At 33.3% G+C, this 18213-nt stretch overlaps 1 protein-coding gene across 10 annotated transcripts in view; it reads left to right on the forward strand.

Moving 5' to 3' along the window:
* Positions 1–18213, forward strand: part of ELP4 (elongator acetyltransferase complex subunit 4) — a 274173-nt gene that overhangs the window by 101472 nt on the left and 154488 nt on the right. For all 10 annotated transcript variants that reach the window (XM_508351.8, XM_009460184.5, XM_016920616.3 and 7 more), the window contains exon 6: positions 16134–16218. In XM_508351.8, coding sequence (XP_508351.4) covers positions 16134–16218 — 85 coding nt within the window. The remainder of the gene's footprint in view (positions 1–16133; positions 16219–18213) is intronic.

The raw sequence follows: 18213 nt of genomic DNA on the forward strand, positions 1-18213 counted from the left end.
ATCTATTAGCATGTCCTGTCAACTGTGTCTTCAAAATGTATCCAAATACCACTTTTGCAACCTTCAACTCTACATGCTAGCCTACATTACCCACATTTCTTGCCACAGCTGTTGGGATAGCCTCGTAATTGGTCTTGCTCTTTGCTCTTTGGTCCTTGCTCCTTGTTGGCTCCTGTTTTTCTTCAACATAGCCCTAGTGACTTTTTCAACATAGTACTGTCCAGTAGAATTTTCTGCAGTGATGGAAATTTTCTGTATCTGTGCTGTGTAATGTAGCGGCCACGCGAATGAATACATGAAATGTGACTAGTAAGACCAAGGCACTGAATTTTAATTTTATTTTTCTTTAGTTAATTTAAGTAGCCATATATAATTAGTGGCTATCTTGTTAGGCAGTCCAGTTTTACAGTATGAGTCGGCTCTTATCACTACTCTGCATCAAACTCTCCAATGATCCCCCAACTCATTCAGGATAGTAAATCCACGACCCTACAAGGCCTTACCTAATCTGTTCGCTATCTCTCTCTCTGATCTCACTAGATCTCATTGAGGTTGGGGAAAGGGGAAAGGGAATATCAAGAATGTTTTCCAGGATTCTGATGTTAGACTTAGGATAGTCCAATCTACTGAAGTAAGTAAACATAATCATATGTCCGATAATATTTATTGAAAGCTTTTTCCAAATCTCAACACCGTCTATGAACTTGAGCACCTGCTATGAGCCTAGCATTATGCTAAGTTCTAGATTATTGTAGTGAACAAAGCAGACGTTAACCTTGCCATTGTGTGGCTTACAGTCCAATAACAAAGCACATAATTTTTTTTAAACAAGCAAACAAATATATATGTAGTTAAATATAAAGAAAAAACATTTTCTATGGCAGAAGCTAAGTGGGCAGAGAGGGCAGTGGGTATACCTTGAGTTGTGTTCACTCAAAGTCTTTCTAAGTGGAAACATTTTAGCTGAGACCCAACTGAGAAGAAGGTAATCATGCAGTGGGCACTAGGCCAAGAAGTATTATTGTCAGAAGGAATAGCAGATGTGCTAATAAAAGAAGGAACTTGGTGTTTTCAAGGATGTAAATGGCCAATGTGGCTGAAATAGTGTGAGCGATGGAAAGAGCTATGTGGAGGTGAGTTCAGGTGGCAAAGAAAGATCAATAACTGGAAGGGGTTTGGGGTGAAATAAGATTTTTTTTGCTCTATTTAATTTATTTAAATATCAATGCAAAAAAAATTAATAAAGAGGGAATGGATGAAGATGTAGAAAAGAAAGCAGCAGTTTCTGAAGATATGTACTGATGACTTCTCTTAGTGAAATATAATAGGCATAGCTATCCACTAGGGAGTGGTTACTTACCTCTTGGGAGTTTGGGTTGAATCGAGAAACTTAAGAAGGGTTATTGCATAGACCGGAAGAATACACTGACTACAGAAATCTCAAATGATTGGAGTGGTGCCAGTCTATCAGATTGTGTGACTTTCTTGCTTCTGTGCTAAGATTCCTGGGTTGAAATTTTGCAAGGTGGAGTGAGTAGGACAAAGAACAAAGAAGTTTAAACGATTAAAAATAGTGAACAAAATGTTGGATCATGAACTTTAGGCTGAAGAAAAACAATTGAAGACAATTGCTGTTGATACATATGTATATAAGGAGAAAGAGAAGGGGCAGTACACTGGTAGTAGATTTACTAATCTTAATAGTGGAGGTAAATGAACAAAGCAAGCTACTAAGATAAGTAATATTGGGTGAGAATAAGATGTTTGAATTAGGACTGTAAGCCAGGTGCAGAGTCTTCAATTAACAGTAAGGAAAATGTCCAGGAGCTTGATAAAGACAGCAACTTAAAAGGAGAATGGCTGGGGGTTAGCTATATGTAAAAGAAGCATGGATTTCTTTGTTAGTTTCGTTTTCCTAGGAAGTGGAGGAGGAGGAGTGATTTAAAAGTGATACTGGAAAACAAAGAGAATACCAACCAAATGTCCCAAATATTGAGGAAAAGATTCTAAGCTGCAGCTTTATTTGGTTAGGCTCAAGTGTCTACCACCTTTCAAGGGAAATTCCGTCGTGCTTTGGAGGGTGGTGGGCACTGTGGCTTTTATTAAGGTCTAAGGCTAATGGAAGCTGTAAAAACTGCAGCAATGGCTGTAGAGAGGTGGCTCTGCAGAAGTTTTTTCTGTATAAGAGATCAGGGGTGGTTACTGGGCTTTGCATCCATGATATAATGGAGTGAAAAAGCAGATTATAGAAATAGGATAAATAGCACAATCCTATTTACATAAAATTTTGTATAGCTTATCCCAAATTCTTTTCTAACACTAATTCAGGAGATGTTAATTTAGCTTCCAAAAACCTAGTGATATGCAGTCAAATAAGCTCATGAAAGACTGCAAACTAAATCCCCTTCTTAGATTATCTAAGAGATTCACAGTATACATTAGTATTTGAAAGGCTGTGAGGGAAATGCCAAACATTTTTGAAATACATAGTAATAATAATCCTCTTTACATTTGTTTATTGGTAAAACTCTTCTTTTTAGAATCAAAAACATTTTTATCAGCATACTTCTTAACATCCTGCAATCGTTTTTCTCAGTAAGAAACAGGACTGGTATAGAGAGATGTCTTACAGGATATTCACCAAACTGTTAACAATATTTGCCTCTGGGTGGTGGATTCCAGATAAGTTTTTTTTTTATTATTATTCTTTGTATGTTTTATACGTTTGAATTTTTATGATGAACAAGAGTCTTTTTTTTTTTTTTTTTTTGAGATGGAGTCTTGCTCTGTTGCCTAGTGCAGTAGTGTGATCTCGCCTCACTGCAGCCTCTACCTCCTGGGTTCAAGCGATTCTCCTGCCTTGGCCTCCTGAGTAGCTGGGATTACAGGCGCACACCACCACACCTGGCTAATTTTTTTGTATTTTTAATAGAGATGAGGTTTCACCATGTTGGCCAGGCTGGTCTAGAACTCCTGACCTCAAGTGACCTGTTTGCCTTGGCCTCCCAAAGTTCTGGGATTACAGGCATGAGCCACTGTGCCTGGCCTGAACACTTGAGTCATTTTTATAACAAGGGAAGGGATTTCAAATTATGGGCCTAATCATTTGGTAATAAAATAGTAAATTCTTACCTTATATCTCACATCATATTATATTTCCATAGAGTTAAAGAGATAAATATAATAAATGAAATTATTAAAATAATTGCAGAAAATATGAATGAACGTCTTAAATTCTTGGAGTTGAGAAATAGCAATGAGTATACCTCATGCTCAGATCTAAATGCCATTCTCCATTCAAAGGCACTGGGACTCTTTGGAGAAATGGTTGATGGAAGAGAAGGGAAAAGATATGCCTGGAACATCTTTTTATGTGTAGAAGTTCTTAAAGAATGATGATGGCATATCAAAAGGACATAGAAGCCAGCCCAAAGGAGTTCTCACTGGGCATGTTGGCCAATTTGAGCATCAAAATAAATAATGATAGTAATGGATTTAATAAAATAGGAAGCTATAAGTACATACTGATATAAATAAATAAGTGAATAAATTGAAAGTTTTTTGAGGTATAAGATAACTTACATAGCCAGAAAGTACCATCCCACAAAATACTTATTAACTACAAAGGGGAAAAGAATAATTTTACAGTGGAGAAGAGTAGAAGAATTGCCTTAATCGAGTTAACATCACCAGTAGTGGGGGTGATCAAAAGCATGTATCACCAGATAATACGCAATGAGAACTCAGCAATATTTCTGTGATATTTCCACCAAAAATTAATAATTCAAATCTAATCACGAAGAAGCATCACACAAATCCAAATTGGAAACATTCAACCAAACATCTGGACTATAATCCTCAAAAGTGTCAAGATCATGAAAGTTAAGGTAAATCTAAGGAACTTCCATATTGAAGGAGACTGAAGAGAACAAATGACAACTGAATACAACAGGTGATTCTAAACTATTTCGTTTTGCTGTATAGGATGATATTGGAACAACTGCTGAAACTTGAATGGGGTGTGAGGATTAGATGGTAGTCTCAGTTTCCTCCTTTTACCAGTATGCCAGGTCAGATGGCTGTATTGTTCTCCTCTAGAAGAATGTCCTTGTGTGTAGGAATCATATCCTAAATTATTAAGAAGTGATAACTCATCAGGTCAGCAACTTACTCTCAAGTGGAATGGGAAAAAAAAGATTTTTTGTTCTATATTTGCAACTTTTATGTAAGTTTGAGATGGTTTCAAAATTTCAAAAATCACAAACATACATGCATATATTTCATTAAATTATGGTTATGTTTAAATGGGTAAGAAAAAATTGAATACCCTACCTCAAAACAGGCAAAAGGTTAACGTTAAGAGGATGTTCTCAGAAAAAGATACAGAAATGACCAATAAATGTCACTACATCAAAAGAAATGTAAACCAGAACCAAAGAGATAGCACTTAGCATACAGTAGCTGGCATAGTAAAGGGTTAATGAATTTTAGCCATCATAATTGTTATTTCTGTTTATATGTTTGAAATTTATCATAAGAAACATGTATTTTTATTAAAAGATAAATCAATAAAGTTATTTTTACTTTGAAAAAAATGTAACTACTTGGGCAAATATTTTTTATCTGAGCACAATCAGCTTTTTTTTTTCCCTATCCCACTTTTTCATTTAAGAAAAGTTTATTTGGAGATCAGTTCTCCTTAGATGTAGGCCCCTAAAAGAACAGTGGCTATATTTCATGTTTCTCACATACAACTTAGCTCACTTTTGAATGTGAGTTAAAAGATTTGATAACATATTGTCCTTATTGCTACTCACTGAGCAAGTGGCAATTTTGTATTAGTCCCATCCCTTCATACCTCTTTAATTGCATACCTTGTTCCATCTAGTCATCCCACCCAATCACCTTCCATCCTGCAACTGTAGTGTTACTATATTATATTGACTTCATGGGGATTGATCATAACTAAGTTAATGAGAACTGATTTTTCTGTCAAGTACTATTTTTATTTTTTCATATTACATTTGTTATCTCATTTAATTCTTCAAAAATCCTATGACATTAATAGTATCCCCAGTTTGAAAAGAAGGAAATAGAAACAACAGATTTAGTTTACTTAAAGTTACACAGGGACTAAAACTCAAGGGACCCCAGACAGCCAAACTACTCTTGAAAAAGACCAAAGTTGGAAGTTTTATACTTTCTAATTTCAGAACATGTTACATAGCTACAGTAATTAAAACATTGTGGTATAAAGTAAAAATTGCGTATAAGGACAGATACACAAACCAATAGAATAGATAGCCCAAAAATAAATTTTGGTATATATGGTCAAATAATCTTCAACAGGGTACCAAGGTCACTCACAGGGACTGTTTAACAAATGGGAAGACTGGGTATCTACATGCAAAAAAATAAAAATAAAAATGAAGATAGATCCTTGTCTTACATCATATGCAAAAATTAAAATGGATTAAAGACCTAAACATAAGATTCAAAACTATTAAAATCCTGGAAGAAAACATAGGGGAAACATTTCATAATCTTGGATTCGGCCATTATTTCTTGGATATGACACCAAAAGCACAAACAATAAAAGCAAAAATAGACAAATAGGATGACATCAAACTTAAACTTTTGTGCATGAAAGGACTTAATCAACAGTGAAAAGGCAACGTAAGAAATGGTAAAAAATATTTGCAAATTATATATCTCATAAGAGGCCAATATCCAGAATAAAGAACTCCTACAACTTGACAACATAAAAACAAATAACCTGACTTTATAAAATAGGCAAAGGACTTGAATAGACATTTCTCCAAAGATGATATACAGAAGGCTAACAAGCATATCAATAAGTGCTATCACTAACCATTAGACAAATACAAGTCAAAACCACAAGATACCCCCTCACATCTGTTAGGATAAAAATAAAAAATAGGAAAGGAAAAAGTAAAAAAGAACAGAAAAGATCAAGTGTTGGTTAGGATGTGGAGAAATTGGAACCCTTGTGCACTATTGGGGTTGTAAAATGTGTAACTGCTATGGAAAACAGCATGGCAGTTTCTCAAAACCGTATGATCCAACAATCCCACTTCTAGGTATATGTCCAAAAAAATGGAAAGCAGGGATTTGAAGAGATATTTGGACACCCATGTTCATAGCAGCATTATTTGCAGTTGGCAAGAGGTGATAGTAGTGCAAATGTCCACCAACTGATGAACTGATAAACAAAATATACCATATAATGAAATGTTATTTAGCCTTAAAAATGATGGAAATGCATATTTCATATATAAATACATATGTAAAAATACATATTACAACATGAGTGAACCTTGACATTGTACTAAGTGAAATCAGTTACAAAAAGATAAATATGATTCTACTCATATGAGATATCTAAAGTAGTCAAATTTCACAGAAACCAAAAACGGAATGGTAGTTACCAGGGGTTGAGGGAAAGAGAGAAGTGAGGAGTTGTTCTTTCTTGTTTCATGGATAAGCAGTTTCAGTTTTACAAGATAAAAAAGTTCTGGAGATCTGTTTAACTTAATGTTAAGTTGTGCAACATATATACTCAAAAGTGGTTAAGATAGTAAATTTTATGTTATATGGGTTTTTTAACCACAATTAAAAAGAAAAATGGGGAAAAACAGATTGGATTTGAAAATCAGCATGTTCTGTTAATAGAAGATAAATCAAAACCAAACAAAGAAATACTCAAAGTAAAATGACAAATAAAGATATTCCAAGCCAAAAAAAAGTAAAAAAACAAAAAACACCCCAAAAGCAAAAACAAAATGAGATACTACTTCACATCCTCTAGGATAGCTAGAATTAAAGAATCAGATAATAACAAGTGTTGACAAGGATGTGAAGAAATCAAAACCATCATACACAGCTGATGAGAACATAAAGTAGTAGTCTTTTGGACTGGTACACTCTGGCGTTTCTCAAAAAGTTAAAGTTACCATTTGACCCAGAAATTCTACTCCTAGGTATATCCCCAAGAGGATTAAAACAGAACCTTTTTTTGGTACATTTATGTACAAAAACCTGTACATAAATGTTCATAACAGCATTATTCATAATAGCTCACAAGTGGAAACAACCCAGATGTTCCTCAACTGATGAGTGGATAAAAAATGTTATATCCATACAATGTAATATTTATTTCACCATAAAAAGGAATGAAGTACTGATACAGGGTACAGCTCAGATGAATCCTTTAAACATTATAGTAAGTGAGAGAAAACAATTGTCTTAGTCCGTTTTGTGCTGCTGTAACACAATACCGTAGACTAAGTAATGTATAAACAATAGAAATTTATTTCTCATAGTTCTGAAAGTTTGAAAGCCCAAGGTCAAGTTGCCAGCATGTTTGGTGTCGGTTAAGGACCTAGTCTCCACTTCCAACACGGTAGTTTGAACACTGCACTCTCCAGAGGGGAGGAACCCTGTTCCTCACATGGCAAAAGAATGGGGGAACCAGGAGAGTAAGAAAGGACTGAACTCACCCTTTTGTACTGGCACCAGTCCTCCCCATGATGGTGGAGCCCTTATGGCCAAATCACCTTTCAAAGGTCCCACCACTTAATACGGTAACAATGGCAACTAATTCAACATGAGTTTTAGAGGGGACCGTCATTCAAACCATAGTACCCTTCATAAAAGACAACATATTACATGATTTCGTTTGTGTGAAATAATAATATGAAATATAGAGAGGCAGAAAGTACATTAATGGTTCCTTAGGGCTAGGAGAATTGGAGGGAGTTGATAAAACAGGTATGAGATTCCTTTTTGAAGGAATGAAAATATTCTAAAATTGTGGTAGTACTTAAATAGCTGTCAATATACTAGAACTATTGAACTGTAAACTTTCAGTGGGTGAATTGTATGGTATCTGAATTCTATCTCAATAAAGTTGTTACCAAAAAAAAGAAAACAGACCAATTGAATTTAGCCATTGGAGGTCATCAGTCACCATAATAAAAGCAGTTTTAATGGATGGGATGGGGGTGGTCACATACTACTTGGAATGGATTTAAGTGAAAATGTAAGGAGAGGATTGGAGGCACTGAATTTTAGAAAATTTAAGGGGTTTGGTGCAGAAAAATAGAGTAGTAGCTGGTAAATGAGATGGGACAAGTGGTGGTTTTATTTTTTCAAGGGAGAGGTAACAGTATGTTTATATATTATAGGAAACAATCAGTAGAAAAGGAGAAGTTAATAATGGAGGAGAGAGGAGAGAATTGCCCAAGTGATATTTTATGGTATGAGGCCCGTGCACAAGTGGAGGTACTGGGTTGGTATAGGAGTTTAGTTAGTTCATATATGGCAGCCTGTGAGAAGACAGAGTATATATTTGGCTACACTTGCTGAGAATGTGGTGTCTTAGTCTGTTCAGGCTACTATAACAAAAATACCATAAACGGCAGCTTATAAATAACAGAAATGTATTTCTTATGGTTCTGGAGGCTGTGAAGTTCCAAGATAAGGGTGCCAGCATAGTCAGATTCTGGTGAGGGCCCACTTTCTTCATAGATAGGTGTCTTCTCTGTGTAACCTCGGGCATGGCAGAAGAGGAATACAGGTTCCCATGGACCTCTTTTAAGACAGTGTTAATCTAATTTATGAGTGCTCCACCCTCGTGACCTAATCACCTCCCAAAATTTTCACCTCTGTTTTTTATTGTTTTTTTTTTTTAACTTTTAAATTCAGGGGTGTAAGTGCAGGTTTGTTACATAAGCAAACTTGTGTCATGGGGGTTTGTTGTACAGATTATGTCATTACTCAGGTATTATGCCTAGTACCCATTAGTTATTTTTCCTGATCCTCTCCCTCTTCCCACCCTTCACCTTCCAAAAGGCCCCAGTGTGTGTTGTTTTCCTTCTTGTGTCCATGTGTTCTCAAGTTCTCACCTTTTAATACTGTTGCATATTAGGGCTCAACATACAAGTGTTGTGGGGACATGAGCATTCAAACCATAGCAGGTAGAAAATGTGTGCTAGGTGTCCCTTCTGGCTGTTTCTGTTTGCTCAGTGAAAGGTTATAAACTGATAATGAAGATGGAGGAAGAGATATTGGAGGTTTCAACAAAAAAAGAAAAAGAGAAAGTTTGACATTGTCATCTACGAGAGTGAGGATATGTATAGTGGGAATAGCCTTAAGGGCCTATTGAGGTTTGTGGTCATGAAATTAAAGTCATACCAGTCTGTTTCTCTGGCCATTTTTAGCTACACTGAGGCAAGTGTGGAATAGACAGAGAGTTGTGTTTAACAAGAATAGCAGTAAGTGTAACAAAGCAAGAGAAGAGCAAGGAAGTGAGGATAAGGATTGACCATGGATTGAGATGGTTGATTAATTGAAAGAGCTTATCAAAGCAGATGAGTGAAAGGTGTGGTAGACAATGATATAGAGATCTCAGCAGGGTCAAATGATTGCATATGGGTACTAGGTGGAAAGAAAGTAGTGGTTATGTAGAGGGGTGTGCATGAAATTGAGATTATAGAGGTATGGCAGTTATTGATAATTACATGGTCTAAAAAACAACCATGGGGATGATCAACTTAAATAGAATGGAGATAAGATTGTTGGAAGAGAGATCAAAAAACTGAAAGGCCAGAGTGTTAGAAAGGTGAGTCATGACCCAGAGTTGGGTAGATGATAGCAACAGTGAAGGGTAGTAGGAGACATAGTCTAAAACCTTGTTTACATCAGTAATTAAAGGAAGTCAGAGTGATGTCAAGCTGAGTTATTTTTCATGAAGGATCATAACCCCTCTTAATAGTATCCCTGTCAGAACATGGATTGCTTAGACCATACATGTAATTTGTGCATCCTCATAGTTCTTAGTATTTTCCTAGCTGTGGCTCAGAGGTTTCTGCTGGTCATTGTTCTTCTTGGTGCCCTTAATACATTCCTACACTTTATATGTTCTTAGTTGAACATCCATGGTGAAGATAATCAAACTTAGTATTCTTAGATGAAAATCATCAGAGGAGAAAAATCAGTAAATGACAGCTTTCAGGGTAACAGTAATTAAATTTTTAACTTGAAAATTACTTGTGAATAGACTTCACAGTCTCTATAGTCACATGCAAATTATATGCTAGTATAACTTTAACTCAGCAAACTATTTTATACAATTAGTTGAGACACTTGGTATTTTGCCTACTGCTTACAAGGGTATCTCACTATTTGTCATAGATGAATACCTAAAATATATGTGTAAATAGAATTTTGGTAATACAAATCATACTTTCTCATTAATTTGCATAATAATGTCAAAAATGCTTCATCTTCACTTTAAATTAATCCTAATTGGGAGTGATAACAGCTTCTCGTCCTAAATGTTTCTATCAAGTAGTTAAATCAATATTTAAATATATCAGAAGTTCTTATTTTTAAAAGCCAAGCAATGACTGATTTTAATGAGAAAAATCATATTTGAACCATATGATTTCAAAGTCAGAATGGACAACATAGATTATCTAATGCAATCCCTGGCTTTACAGATGAGAAAATTTCGAAGACCAGAACAGAAAATTTAATCAATTTACCTCATACCACACATGTACATGTTGACACAGGTAGAACTAGAACCCAGATCTTAAACCTACATTCCAACTACACAATACTCATATCTAGTTTATATATTTGTAAGCATACACTTCACAGTATTGAGTTTTCTTTATACATCGTGTACCAAGTACATTGTAAGTAAGGCCTTGGTGGAGGCCTCCATCAGTGCAACTAAAAGAGAAATCTCTTCCTAAAACTATGCACCTGAATGCTTCATTTGGCTATGTTGAATGGAGCCATGTTCAGACCTCCTCTGGACCACATTACCACAGGCTTTTCATTGAATCTAGATCTCACTGTGGGGCTTTATCTTAGTATAGCCAAAAGAGCAGGTAATTTGAGTTCTTGAAAGTTTGAGTTTTAAGTGCCGTTTGTGTCTCTTAATTGTCGCACAGCCTTGGGCAAATTATTTAGCCTCAGAATGGTCTTAAAATCTCAACCATAAAATGGGGAGAATGACTATACTTAACCTCACAAGGTTATTCTATTCATCAAATGTGGTGACTGTGATACAAAAGTGTTTTGATTATTTACTATGTACCAAACACTTTATCAGTTGATATAATTAAAATCAGGTAGTCTTATTGAAAATCAACCTAAGAGCCTGTTATCTATGTATAGATTTTTCACTTATCAACAAGTTATTTTAAAATCACATGTACATGATCTTATTTTTGTAACTTAACCTTTTCACTGATAAAATATTGTCTCCTGTTACCCAAGGTTTTTTGTTGGTGGTGGCAGTGTTGTATATTGTTCTTTACTCATATTTAAATATTTTTGTATTAAACCCCTCAGTTGAAGTGACTTTTTTTCTTTTTTCTTAATTATTAAAAGATTTTTAAGTGTTTCTTTGAGGACTTTTGCTAAGTGTTCCTTTGTTTATTGTTTCCAAAACTGTAGTTTTTATCTGTTATTTATCATCTACCTGTACTTGATTTCTTTTGTAGAATACTACATCTTCTTTTGTATAATGCTACATCTGATTCTTTTTTTACAGCTAATTTTTTTCTTTCTTAATAAGATTGAATGGCAACACTACTTTTCACAGCAAAACCAATGCAGTTTGTTGATAGGAATTAAAATTATCTGATGCAAATGTGCTTTACACCTCTTGAGGAAAATTAGAGATGGGGATAGAATATTGATAAGCATGAGTTTCATTTTTTTTCTATCATCTCTAAAAAATATGAAACTTGGTCGTCAGAAAACAGGTTTACATTTGTGTCATTTGGCCCCTTTTATCCATGTTTATATATTAGTATAAAGAAATAAATTCTTACTAAACAACATGATAATATTAGCAGAAAAGCATGAATAATGCACATGGAACAATTTTACTTTTTTAACTAAAGAAAATATTAAATGCTTGATAATTTAAAGGTAAAAAGTAAAGTTCTAGTAATTGTCTTTATGTTCTTTGTATAGCTAATAGTTTTAAAGGCACATTGTAGAATCTCAAAATAGATCATTATAATATAAAAGTTGTTGAAAATATATGAAAATCAGGCAAAATAGTATACAAATTCATATAATGTGATCACAAAATGATTAGAAATGTGCCACTTTTGAAGGATGTTTTAAATAATTTGATAACGTAATCTTTGTTGAATGTTTGGAAACATTAATAAAGAAGCCAGGATCATATTTTTAACTGGGTTTACTTCTTGCCAACTCCTGTTTTATCAGTGCCTACACTACTAAACACACACACAAGAGTAAGCATCCTCAAAAGTAAAGGATTTTAGTAACAAACCAAAATTTTAGATGACAATAGAAGATATTTATTTTCAGCAAATATATATATATGTATATATATATATTACTAGAAACATTGCTGGCAAAGAAACATGGAGATTAACAGTACTTAGTATTTTATTATCAATATCATGTAAATGATTTCAGTTTTAAGTGATTTAATCCCATATATTCGAAAATTATTATTCACAATTGATATACCTAAATGTATTGATTTATTGCATTTTATATTGTTATCAAATAGTCTATTTTTCTAGAAATCTAATTAGAGGAATTTATTTTATTACTTATAAAATTTTAAGCATTGTTGATGATTGAATTGGCTTATGTCAGGGTTAAATAAGAAATTAAGAAGTATTGGCTTTGCATCTTCCTTTTTATTCTCATATCAAAGAACCCCCCTATTCTGTGCAAAAATGGTAACAATCAACAGAGTAAAAAAATAACCTATGGAATGGGGGTAAATATTTGCAAACCATATGTCTAATAAAAGGGTTCATATTCAAAATATTAAGGAACTCAAACAACACAATAGCGTGAAAACAAATAACTCAATTAAAAAATTGGATAAGGACCAAAATAGACATTTCTCAAAAGAAGCCATACAGATGGCCAACACATATATGAAAAAGTGCTCAACATTATTCATCATCAGGGAAATGTACATTAAAAAGACAATGAGGTTTCACCTCACACCTGTTAGAATGACTGTTATCAAAAAGACAAAAGTGTTGGAGATGATATGGACAAAAAGGAACCCTTGTATACTGTTGGTGGAAATATAAATTAGAACAGCCATTGTAGAAAACAGTATAGAGGTTCCTTTAAAAATCAAAAGAGAACCACCATATACAACAACCCCAATTCTGAGCATTCAGTCATTTGACACTTATGAATGGAAATATACTCTGAGAAATACATTATTGGACAATTTCATCATTGAGTGTAATTACACAAATCTACGTGGTACAGTCTACATACTTAGGCTCTATAGTAGTCTCTTGGGCCTAGCCTATAAACTTGTGCAGCATGTTACTGGACGGAATAGGCAATTGTAATACAAGTATTTGTGTTTCTAAACACAGAAAAGGTTCAGTAAATAATAGTCTAAAAGATAAAAAGGGGTACACCTGTATAAGACACTTGCCAAGAATGGAGCTTACAGGACTGGAAGTTGCTCTGGGTGAGTCAGTAAAGGGGTGGTAAGTGAATGTGAAAGCCTAACATACTACTGGATACTACTGTAGACTTTATAACACTGTACACTTACACTACACTAAATTTACTAAAAATATTTTCCTTTCTTCAGTAAGAAATTCACCTTAGCTTCTGTAACATTTTTAATTTATAAACTTTTACATTTTAAAAACATTTTTGACTCTTGTAATAACAGCTTAAAACACACTTCACACAATTCTACTAAAATATTGTTTCTTTATATTCTTATTCTATATGCTATTTTTAATTATTTTACTTTTAAATTTTTTTGTTAAAAACTAAGACACAAGCACACACATTACTCTAGGCTTGTGTAGGGTCATGATTATCAATATCACTGTCTTCTCCCTCCACATCTTTTCCCACTGGAAGGTCTTCAGGGACAGTAACACACATATAGTTGTCATCTCTTGTGATAAGAATGCCTTCTTCTGGAATACCTCCTGAAGGATCTGGTCACCTGAGTCTATCTTATTGTTAGCTTTTTTTCCCCAATAAATAAAAGGAGTATACAACAATAAATAGTATAGTAAATACATAAGCCAGTAAAATAATCATTTATTATTATTATGTACAATACATAATTATATGTGCTGTACTTTTTAGGACAGTTTGTTTACACAAGCATCACCATAAACAGGTGAGTAATATGGCTACAACATCACTAGATGATGGGAATTTTTCAATTCTATTATAATCTTATGGGGCAATTGTTGTATACGTGGTCCATCATTGACCAAAACGTCCCTATGCAGCGCATGACTGTATATCTAAAGGAAATAAAATCAGTATGTTGAAGACATATTTACACTCCCATGTTTACTATACCATTATTCACAATAATCAACATATGGAATCAACATAAGTGTTCATCAAGGGATGAATGAATAAAGAAAATGTGGTGTACACACACACAATGAACTTTTAACCTTCAAACAGAAATCTTGTCATTTGTGACAACATGGGTGAAACTGAAGGACATTATGGTAAATGAAATAAGCCCAACACAGAAAGATGAATATTGCATGATCCCCTATTATTATTATATGAAATAATAATGGTTTGGGGTAGAATTATTATTAGTGGATTAGAATGCATTGGCTGTATTTTTGATCCACTCTCCTATAACCCATAGTGACATTCATCAGATCGTTGGCTGGAATTCATTTCATAATCTGAAAGCTTGCAGATTTTACCACTTGTGCAAAGCAGATTGATCCAGATTAGAATTGAATCTACTGCACTATGTTCTGAAAAGTTGATCTAGCAGGGATAGATGTGTGTTAAGATATGAAATAGTCACAAAATTGCCCTTACAGAATATTATTTTTGCACACGTTTCCACACTCATGAAAAAAAGTGTCTATGTAATCTAAAGAATTTTCACTGAAAATGGAGAAATAACTGTATGAGAAATAGCCAAAGTACCAAATTCTTCATTATCTGGAGCTGTATTTGTTTTGTACACAACAGCATTCTTTTTGTTTGTTTTGTTCTTGCAAGATAGACACTTTTGGTTTATTGTGGCTGTTCAATTACATGTTTACAGAGATGTACCTCTATGTTTCCTGAACCACCTATCATTGATTTTGCACACTAAGCAGTCTGCTATGTTTCCTAACATTTTATATTCTTTACTGCTGCATTCATGCTTCAAATTAGATTTCATTCTTTCTTTAGGATATTTCTTCTGCCTATGTGATTGCTTACTTAGGATCACAGTAAAGCAAATACTTGCATAATTTTAAGGTCACCCACAGCTTTTACAGCATTAGTCACTTCAATGTCTATGGGATTGCTATGCTCATGACATTATCATGACATTAATGTTCAGTCATAGCACACAGATTGTCCATTATGCAGAATCTTAACTTCAGATAATGTAAAGCAGATTTTCCTCATGCTTACTGAAGATTCTTTGAGATATTTCATAGCATTTGTAAAATATTTTTAAAAAATAACATTAATGTTAGTATTTATATGAGAAATAAATTTGGTTTTCTTGTTAAATTCATCCATTTATTGTCTTCTTTTAACAAAGGAAGTGAAAATTATACTCACTTTTCTTCATGTGTCTTAAAAAATCAAGCTTTAAAATTATTATTATTTTAGAAGTTTGTTCTAAGAAAATTAACTTTGATGGAAGATGAGCTCAGGTGATCAGGACATGGATTCAGGTGTACTTGGCATAGCAGTTCATTAACTATGTGTTAATTATGTATGATTACTCCTGAAAATCTATAGTGGCTTCATCTTTTAGGTTGCTTCATTAAATCATTAATTTTCTTGGAGGTAACTAAGCCTGACATAATTAAGTTATCTTAGTCTCCACAGGTTTTTATCTTCCCATGATGTCAGGAACACTGAGCAAGTTATAATAAGGCATTGTAACTTATTCCCTGTATGTATTGACTTTATATTTTAGGATTATATAATACTATTTTGACATTCTTAAGTAATCTAATAAATGTATGCCTTTTAATTATTTACTTAATGTTTTATCATAGATTGTGCACTTCTTATGTAATAACCCATTTATGTATTTGAACCACTTCTTTTACCAACAGTTCTTTGACCCCTGGCTACACAAAGCTGCTTCAGTTTATCCAGAACATCATTTATGAGGAAGGATTTGATGGATCCAATCCTCAGGTATTAAATAGCTTCAAAGTCTTTTATAATTATTTATATAATGTTGTTTTCAAATTCTCCTGGGGGGGTGCGGGAACCCAGAAGTTTTAGAATAATAAACAGTGAACAAGCTGTTTTCAAGCACAGAACATGTACATAAGCAGAGCACAAGCAGCCTTAGTTTGACTGTTACTGTGTATTTAGAGTTTCAGCTAAGTTCTCAGTGGAGGCACATAAGACACACATGCTTTATCAACATCATTTTTAAATATGCATTTGTAGCATTTGGGATTAAGTAGCTGCATTTTGAGAATTACTTTTAAATCTGCAAGGCTTGTACTTTTCTATTTAAATTGTTCCTTTTTCTGACATTCAGGCCTTAATTTCAAATTACCTTATGAGTAAGAATTATGTTAAGATTTTATTGTATTATACTTTGTTTTATTGAATTAAGAATACATTTTTATTTGCCATATTAAATATTTTATAACAACGATTTCTCTGTAGCTCTAATTTTTAAAACTTCCTCCAAATTTCCACTAATAAAGATGTTCTGGTTAGTTTAGCTTAAACAAAGTGAGGAAGATTTTATTTCTACATATCATGCCTTTCAAAATTCTTCCACAGTGATTTTAATTGCTTTTGCTACTAAATGATTTGCATTACATTTGTATTATTTTAGTAGAAGTATTTCTAAAGCACCATTATTTTTATTGAAGAAGACAGAGAAGCTGAAAGTCTTGTTTTTGGCATTATCAGCTACATTTGTGCTCAACTCATGGATTTTTAAATATTCTTGCAAACTTTATTATTATATTTAACAGGTTTTCCATAGCAAAATAAATTATTTTTCATTTTGTTTTGATTGCCAGTTTAATTGCAGATTGAAAATACTTATGTGTGTATGATAAAGTACAGTCATTTATTTATAGGTGACTTTTCATGTATGTCATAATTTTTGTGACAGCCTTTAGTATTTAATACAATTCTATTTTGCTCAGTGTTGCTCCATTTTTGGCCCTACCTAAGATTTATGGGTACTGTGTCTTTCCTTTGGTGCCAGTGCTTGTCTGGAGAGGTAAATTGGTCCCTGACAGACACCTCTCCCCACTTGCTGTGGTAACTATGGAAACAGGCATGTCATAACAGTTCCAATGGTACAGTGTGCAGAGCTGCTCTTCTTGCAGGATGATGACACATCTTCTGAGAGTAAGAAATTTTATAGCATCCCAAAAGCAAAGGTAATAGCAAAAGGAATACACACACACACAGAGATATACCTTAAGAATCCTTAATAAGTAAGCTAGTATAGGAATAGAGTAAAACATTTGTTTTCTTAGTTGTTTATTCAACTATGAAAACGCTATTTTCAAAAAACAATTTTTTTTTCACAAAAATTGATAGATGCCAAACTGGAGCTGCTTTGGCTTTCTGAACCAGAGATTCTATAATTAATGACTTTTATAAAGATTAAACAGGGTTCAGGTAGACATTCCTATGGTGAATACCAAAACTTTTTAAATTAAAATATACCAATACGTTATTATAGAAATACACTTACAATTTTATTGCAACTAAAATATAATGAATTTTCTTATCTTTAAATTAATTGTACTGTTTGCTAAATTACTTAGTATATATATCTGTCTCAGAAACTTTAGATGAGTTCTAGAAGCCACAGAAATACGCCTATAAGGCACTACTTCAAAAAATATTATTCCTAAGTCAAAAATAATGTTCTGACATTGAAATAAATGTTACGTTTTTAAAGAAAATTTTTATCTTTTTTTAACATGTTTTCAAATAAACAACTAATTTGAGACAACATATAGAAATAGACTCTAAGGAACAGAATATTGTATACTACCTTATAATTAGCCTTGGTAGTAAGTAAAGTAGTGTAGCTCATCTGTAAAAATAATTAGAGTGCAGACATTTACAAATTGAGGTCATAATTTCATTTAAGTTGTTATTTTTAAATATCTTAGAAATATACGATAAAAATGAAATTTGAAC

The sequence above is a fragment of the Pan troglodytes genome, chromosome 9 (assembly GCF_028858775.2).
Source record: "Pan troglodytes isolate AG18354 chromosome 9, NHGRI_mPanTro3-v2.0_pri, whole genome shotgun sequence".
NCBI classification, from domain to species: domain Eukaryota; kingdom Metazoa; phylum Chordata; class Mammalia; order Primates; family Hominidae; genus Pan; species Pan troglodytes.